This window comes from Quercus suber, unplaced genomic scaffold (assembly GCF_002906115.3).
Source record: "Quercus suber isolate HL8 unplaced genomic scaffold, Cork oak 2.0 scaffold_728, whole genome shotgun sequence".
In the NCBI taxonomy this organism is placed as follows: domain Eukaryota; kingdom Viridiplantae; phylum Streptophyta; class Magnoliopsida; order Fagales; family Fagaceae; genus Quercus; species Quercus suber.
In genome coordinates, this window is record NW_027070168.1 from 202,815 (window position 1) to 210,811 (window position 7,997).

General features: G+C 34.3%; 1 protein-coding gene across 1 annotated transcript; it reads left to right on the top strand.

Moving 5' to 3' along the window:
• Positions 1-7,659, top strand: LOC111988151 (CBL-interacting serine/threonine-protein kinase 24; the record flags this gene model as incomplete). The annotated part of the gene is given in 17 exon segments (XM_065766646.1): positions 1-174; positions 1,410-1,472; positions 1,602-1,673; positions 1,879-1,986; positions 2,083-2,157; positions 2,251-2,304; positions 3,420-3,552; positions 3,655-3,746; positions 4,269-4,271; positions 4,377-4,481; positions 4,722-4,755; positions 4,758-4,840; positions 5,651-5,767; positions 6,248-6,304; positions 6,485-6,559; positions 7,190-7,243; positions 7,245-7,659. Coding segments are annotated over 17 exon segments (1,341 nt in total), but the record flags the coding sequence as incomplete, so codon positions are not given.
• Positions 7,660-7,997: the final 338 nt, after the last annotated feature.

Sequence of the window (7,997 nt, forward strand, 5' to 3'; positions counted from 1 at the left end):
TGGAGAGAAGATGAAGGGAATGTCGAGAAAGTTGGGAAGTACGAGGTTGGGAGAACCATCGGCGAGGGAACCTTCGCTAAGGTTAAGTTTGCGAGGAACACGGAGACCGGAGAGAGCGTGGCCGTTAAAGTTTTGGCTAAGTCCACCATTCTTGAGCACAAAATGGTTGATCAGGTAATCTTTAACTGTTTCCTAAATTTCATTCGTTTTTATATTATTGTATGTGAAGTTTTTATGTGTGCGTGTTTCGTTGTAAGCGTTTTCGGATTGAATAAGAATAGTTTTTGGTTGATTACCGAATTGTTCATGTTTCCAATTCTTAGCTTAGTTTTGTGTGCGTGTGTGTGTGTGTGTGAATGTTATTGAATTCATGGGACTGAGTTCTGGTTTGTGAGTTTAAGTTTGCTGGATCAAGGTGGCATTTGGCTGTAACAAGTTGGTTTGATTTGGAACTAAAATATTAAGTAATTTGATGATAATCTTGCATATATTGGTGTAAATAGCCGAGTTTTTGGGCTTTTAGGAATTGAAAATGAATCTGATTTTTGGTTTTTGGATTAAAAATTTCGTGTTCCTTATAGTATGAAATTTACCCAAAATGAGACATCTGAAATTGGTATATCAATTTCAATTCAAGGGCACAAGTCCAATTAGATAAAGCCAGCCAGACATATTTGTGCTCTTTGTGTGAAAACATGGGGCAGAACTAGTTGAAATGCGTGATAAATTCACCTTCTACTTTGTACCATGAGGTTTAATAAAGACTTAAAATTCCCTATAAAATATTCTGCTTGATTTCTTTTTGTTTGGACAGAAAATTTTGTATTACATTTATGCAGTTACACCAGCGTCAGTATTGACAGGCGGTATCATCTCAACATTTTCTGCCATTCTGGACAATTTTCTGATATTACCATGTTTTCCTTACACATTTCTACTAAGGTTCCTCTATTCCACAAATATTTTTTTCTTCTTTAGTTTTATAAATCTATTCCAGTACTCATTGTTGTGCTGGGGAATGTTCATGAAGATCATTCTGTTCAATGTTATCTCAGTCTTATGATGCTGAAAATATATGGTCTTAGGTAGAATATGGATATCCATCTTCTTGCTACCTGTTTTAAATTCCTGTGGTTCCATTTGGTGCACTTCCTCTTATAATTTGCCCTAAGTGATGGCCAAGAATGCTAAGCAGTAGTTAAACATGTTGCAAGAATTGCTGCAGAAACTTCATCTAGCTAAACAAAAGATTTGCCTCTTACATGAATACCATTTTCCCTCCACGATACTAATCTCAATGTGCTTTAAGTATGTCTTTGTATTGTTGATTATGGTGATGATGGAGCTGATTCTCACTTTTCCTTCCTGTGTAAATGAGTTGGCTAACCTCTTTTTGAGCTGGGTTTCAGATTAAAAGAGAGATATCCATAATGAAGATTGTCCGGCATCCCAATATAGTAAGGCTGCATGAGGTATGCTTACACTCTTAAAAATATAATACCTATTGCTATAATGAATTTCTTCTCATGTGAATTGATATTTTCTATGGTATTAATGACTCTTGCTTTTCTCTTCCCCTCATATTCCTGTTCAATTTCAAGGTTTTGGCGAGCCAGACAAAGATATACATAGTTCTTGAGTTTGTAACTGGAGGAGAGCTATTCGATAAAATTGTAAGGTTTCTCTTGTCCTTATGTTCATGGGAATGCCAAAGTCAATATGATTTCTAGGTTTCTTGATAAATTTTGAAGCAAGACTATTCTTGTAAGAACAAGACATTGAGGCCTCCAATTTACTAATTAGCTAATAGACTACTTTCCTTTTGCAAAACCTTTTGTGCAAGAAAGTTTAATCTTTATACTTGATTTTAATATACAGGTTCACCAGCCAAAGCTTCCTGAAAATGAATGTAGGCGATACTTTCAACAGCTTATAGATGCAGTTGCTCATTGTCATAGTAAGGGTGTGTACCATAGAGACCTGAAGGTGCGATTAGCGTGTGTTTTCTTCTGTTCGATTGTAATTTCAAGACATCATTTATGGTCCTGACTATATTGTTCTCCTTTTCCTTGCGAGGCACAGCCTGAAAACCTTCTTCTTGATGCATCTTGTAATCTGAAGGTTTCGGACTTTGGACTGAGTGCATTGCCTCAACAAGTGAGCTTGTTTGCATTAAATAATCCAGAGAGTTTTAAGTTTTCTTAATTTTTCTTATTCACAACTCTCTCTCTCATTTATATCTATGGGCAGGGGGTTGGTCTTCTTTACACAACATGTGGAACCCCGAATTATGTTGCACCTGAGGTATTTAATATCATGATTATGCAGTCAACATTGGATCTCTTATGCTTTGCAATTTCATTGGAACGTTCGCAAATTGGTTTTATTTGACTTAGGCCAATGTATTTTTAAATGTTATCCCCTTTCATTTTTAACACCTTTGGATGCTAGACAACTTCTATTACTGAGGTGCACATGTTTACAGAATAATTTTGTAATGTCTTGCTAAAATCTGTGTTAAAAATTTTGGCTTAAATTTCTAAAAGAGGACTTATAATGGGTAAAACCTCCACATTTTGCCAAAGATTCTCAAAACTTAAATCTGGAGATACTTTTTGACTTCTCAAGATTGCGTCTATCCCCGAAATTTGAAATTATTCATTTTTTCCCGTATTTTTGAAGAATCATGTGATTTTTTAATTATGTTAAACTTTCTGAAATAAATGCCCCTACTTTCTTGTCTCTGGAATGATGGAGCTATTAGGTTACTGGTTTTGAACTTTTTATCAAATAAGAAAACTTTACTCATGAGTCAAAGATGTTTTTTGTTTCACTTATCAAAAAAAAGAAGAAGATGTTTTTTGTTTCATCAGTATGAGACAATGACAAATTATGTTGCTTGGTGTATATTTACTTGGAGTTGGAAATTTTCTATCACGTAAACATCAAAAGCTGATAAGAAGCTCAGAAACATTCTCTCACCTTGCTGAATCAGGTTGAGGGAGAGTGGTGAAATTCATCGATTGTTATACTTTGTATCTGAAATTTCTTTCTCCTTGATGTTTTACCTGAATTACGTGAATTGTTCAACTTATTCCATTTAAACTTCTTGCTCTATTTCTCTTAATGGATCTCTCTTTGCTTAGAAGTATCTCTTGCAACACAGATTATTATATTACAATAACCATGGTATCTATTGAACTTCATGTGATTGTGGCTCATGATAAGTTCATGTGGCATTGTGGTAACTTTTGGAAGTTTCTAGCTTTATTTTTGTCAGTAACGAGTTTGTGTTTCCCAAACTTTAGGTAATCCTATTATGGGAAAAAAATATTCTTTGTTTCTTTTTGGATGACAGAAATCACATGCTCATTTTTTAGATATTTTTTAAATGCTTACTTTGACTAATTGCCTAACAGGTGCTCAGTAACCAGGGTTATGATGGTGCAGCTGCTGATGTGTGGTCATGTGGAGTCATCCTCTATGTTCTAATGGCTGGTTATCTCCCTTTTAGTGAGACAGACCTTCCAACTCTGTACAAAAAGGTTTGCTGCTATCATTATACTTTTTGATTCATTCAATAGACTATGGATTTTGTTAGTGGTCTATGCTTGTTAGTGATCTATGCTTATGAATTCAACATATTTTTAAAAGTCTTCATTTTCTTAAACACTAAATTCTTCATGTACAAGTATGTTGCAAGGACTGTCCTTTCCCCACCTCTTTTTGACTTTACTGGTAGTCTGGTACTTATATTGTAGTCTTGATGTTCTAGGAGGTTGCATTATCCTATGTATCCAATATAGACACACTACAACTATGACTTTTCATTTATAGGGTTAGCTTCAAAAACCATCTATTTATCCTTTTGGGTAAATTTCTCCACCAATCTCTTATTTTAAATTGCTACTCCATCCCCTAAGGTTTGTTATTCATATAACATATACACCCTTACCCTCATGTACTGTTAAAAATTGTAACAAAACATTGTTTTCCAAATTAGATTAATATTCAAAGCAAATTTATATGATGATTATTAACCAGACTAATTAGATGATAAGGAAAAGCTTAAATAAAAAATTAAATTATTTAACATGAGTAAACTCAACCATTGCAAGAGAGGGAGAACCACAGTTCGAAAGGATTAGTTTTATGGTGTTTAAGTTAGTTATATGAAAAAGTTGTTCATATGTATGTTTTTGATTATTCCAGCCACATAGTGTAAGCTATTAGCAATGTCAGGGACAAAATATTCTATCTTAAAACAGGAGGTAAGTCCCTAACATTACCCAAACCTCAAGATTGGTTAGTGTAATTTATCCTATTCTTTTATTACTCCTATGAACAATGAGGAAACTTTCTCCGGGGACTGAANAATAAAAAAAGATCCCTGGTTTCGGAAGCACTATGTTCCTCCAGTGCACAGAGAAGATGAGGAAGTAAATTTGGATGATGTTTGTGCAGTTTTTGATGACATTGAGGTTGCTGTTATTTCTTTTGTGCTATGTATGATTGTCTTTCTTGTTTAATTAAGAAATTTTCTAATGAATGCTTAGAGAGTTCTGTGTTTTACAATGTCACCATTAAATCATTTATACTAGTTTACCAAGTTCAGTGTATTTAAACCTTAACTTTTTCTTGTGTAGACCATTTTTCTACGGCATATTTTATGCGCCTGAATTGTTTTCTAATTATATTCAGTGACTATTGGTATATTGCAGAACAACTATGTTGCTGAGCAGTCAGAAAATCATGAAGGGGTCCTTTGATAATGAATGCATTTGAGATGATTACCTTATCACAGGGATTGAATTTATCTGCATTGTTTGACAGAGGACAGGTAGAGTTATCTACTATTCCCCAAGTCCATAAATGTCTTTGGAGCCAGCATATGGAAATTAATATGTCGAAATCTTAAAGCGAGTGTTGCTGATTTCTGATCTGTCTATATTGTATTATTTTACGTTGAAGTGTGATCAGTTTCCTCTGTATTTTGCTAAGTTTTTGTAGCTAATATATAGTCCTTTTATTACTCACACGAACTAGTTAAAATTTAGCTGTTTGATGTTTTGGTTGTCCAAAATGTTCAATGTATCACATGATGGCTGGTGTGATTTACACCACCTATCAGTGTATGAAGCAGAATGGTAATGGTTTTTACATTTAGCTCGTTCAATTTCTTTTTCTTTTTTTTTGGGTATATTATTGCTGTTCCCTCTTTATCATGTTTAGTGCACAAATTTGAAAAATGAGAACTGTGGCAGATTATTACTAGATTAGAACTGTAGAAAAGATAATATTTTGGGTTCAATAGGTTTGTAAATTGAATGAGTTTAAGATAATTTATTTCTAAATATATTTGACAAAGTTAAGAACTATACATTTTCAATTCAAAAATTCGTTCATGAAGCAGGCCTAAGTTAAAATAATTGCGTAATGTATTCAATAACAACCAGCAAAAAATCAGGGAGTAGTCATGGGCTAAAATAATGTCATAAAATTCGTAGGCACAAAACTTTTGGTGTACGTTTGTTTACTTTATTTCTGGAACTGTTTTAGTATTTGTTCTTGATTGTTTTCCTTTTAATAGTTCATGTGGTGTGGAATTTTAGAGGTACCTCTCTTTCAGAACTTTCTTGTTCTCTGGCAGGATTATGTGAAGCGGCAAACTCGTTTCGTGTCCCGCAAACCAGCAAATGTTATCATTTCAACAATGGAAGCTGTTGCAGGATCAATGAGTCTCAAAGTCCATAGACGTGATTACAAGGTATGACTTATCTTTCATATAAATGCACTGCTGAAGTGCACCTTCACTTCATCTGCATCTCTGCTACCAGTTCCATTACAACCATATTAATTAGCCTCTTGTTCAAGATACTGTTCTTGCTTGTCATAAACTTTGTCACAAATGGTCGTCACATTCATTTGGCTCTGTTTATTGTATATTATCAGCCTCTTGTTCAAGATATTGTATATTCTCATGCTTTTCTATAATAAAGTCTTCAAAAATGTTCCATTTCTTGACTCATATGTTGTTGACAAACTGATGTCTAATTATATTTAGGGGTTATGCATATATTTTGCTGATTGGTTTTCCTGCCTTAGTATTTTAATGAGAAATACCAATGTAAATTTAACCCATACTGCTAACCATAGTTCCATTGACTTTTTTATTTTTATTTTTCATTTATTTATTTATAAAAGAGTTTAATGCCTTTTAACCTTTTATTAAAATATTTTCCCATAGATAAGACTTGAAGGAATATCTGCGAATAAGGCTGGTCAATTTGCGGTGGTCCTGGAGGTAACTTCTTAGATTTGGTTACTGCACACTGTCTCACTCCCAACACACCCCCACCCACCCCCCCCCCCCCCAAAAAAAAAAAAAAAAAAAAGGAAAAGGCAAAAAGTTTCTTGGTAGTAATGCCTTGGTTACAGTCTAGGTTACTACTGTTTACAGGGCAGCTTTATCTTTCATGTATAGGTTTTTGAAGTTGCACCATCCCTTTTCATGGTAGATGCTCGAAAGGCTGCTGGCGATACTCTTGAATATCACAAGGTTAGCTTCTACAGATAATAAATTCATGTGTGATTCCAGGAAATCTGTCCATTTTATCATTGGTTATTATGCTCTATCAGACCTTATTTTTAATGTGATTACAGGCTATCATGTCTCTACTCTTGATCCCGATCATGTTTGGGGGCTTTTTTATGTCTCTTTAGTGCCTTTGCCCACCTTAGTTCTTGTTGGTGCAGATATTTGTCTTTATTGCATCTGACTAAACCTTCTTAGCCATCTTGCTTAGTTGTTTCTCTGTTGTTGTTGTTGTTGTTTTTTTTTTTTTTTTTTTTTTTTTTTTGTTTTTGGGGGGGGTGGGGGGGGTGAGGAGGAGGGTGGAAAGTTGCATCTAATAGTGACTCAATATAATAACATACACATATCTTTTACTATCCTTACGTTTCTGCCATCTATCAATTTTAACATCCTCAGCTTGGTTAGGCTTAAATAATCAATTTCATGTTTCTTGGTGTCATTTATTACACAATTAGCATCACTCATGGTGCAAAACTTGGTTTCAACTTCAGTGCATTCTTGTCCTGTTTTTTTCATGAATTACACAGTAGCTGGCATACAACCTTCTGTATATCTATCAACTATCATAACATCTTTCTTGTGAGCTCTTTGCAGTTCTACAAGAATTTCTGTGCCAAACTAGACAATATCATTTGGAAACCATCGGAGGGTCATGGCTAATTCAAGTCTGCTTAGAATAAAGACTTGCTGATCCAGTTCCATGGATGTGATGCATATCAGTAAGCAGATCAACAGAGAGAGGCTATTCCCTCTTAGGGCAAAAATTCTACTACAAACATAAAAATATTTCTTTTAAAGAGCTACTACACAAGTATAATCCTTAATGAATTATGGTTTCTTGTTAGTTCAGAAATCAAAGTATATTGTATTGCAAAATGAGAGGACACCAATAAATTTGGGAGTTTCTTTTCCCACTGATTCACCCCGGGAGATTTATGACATTCTTATTTAGAGGCTTTATGTAAATCAAGAAGTTTGTCTGTACTTGTTCTAGGAAAGAGAGAGAGAAAAAGGTTTCTACAGATGTATGATTATATGCAAATCAGGAAGTACGTATTTACCTAGTTGGTCTCTTTGCTTCTTGCTTTTGTTGTAAATGTGGTTTTTGGTAATTGGGTGCATTATAACACTAGTCATAACAAGAGTTCTTTATACACTAAAACAGCACAAACAGAACACGTCTTGATTTTCCTTCTAGCTACAACAATCACCAAGCATCCCCTGCCAAATCTCATGGGTCACTTTGCAGTTGGATCTTGGCCAAGTTTTGTAGTCATGAAGAGTCTCAATCAAAGAGCCAAGACAAAAAAAAGACATAAAACAAAACAGTCCACAGTCATGCTACTTCTCTATCAAAACTTTATATGCAAAGTAAGGTTCTCCATTAGAATAAATACAATGA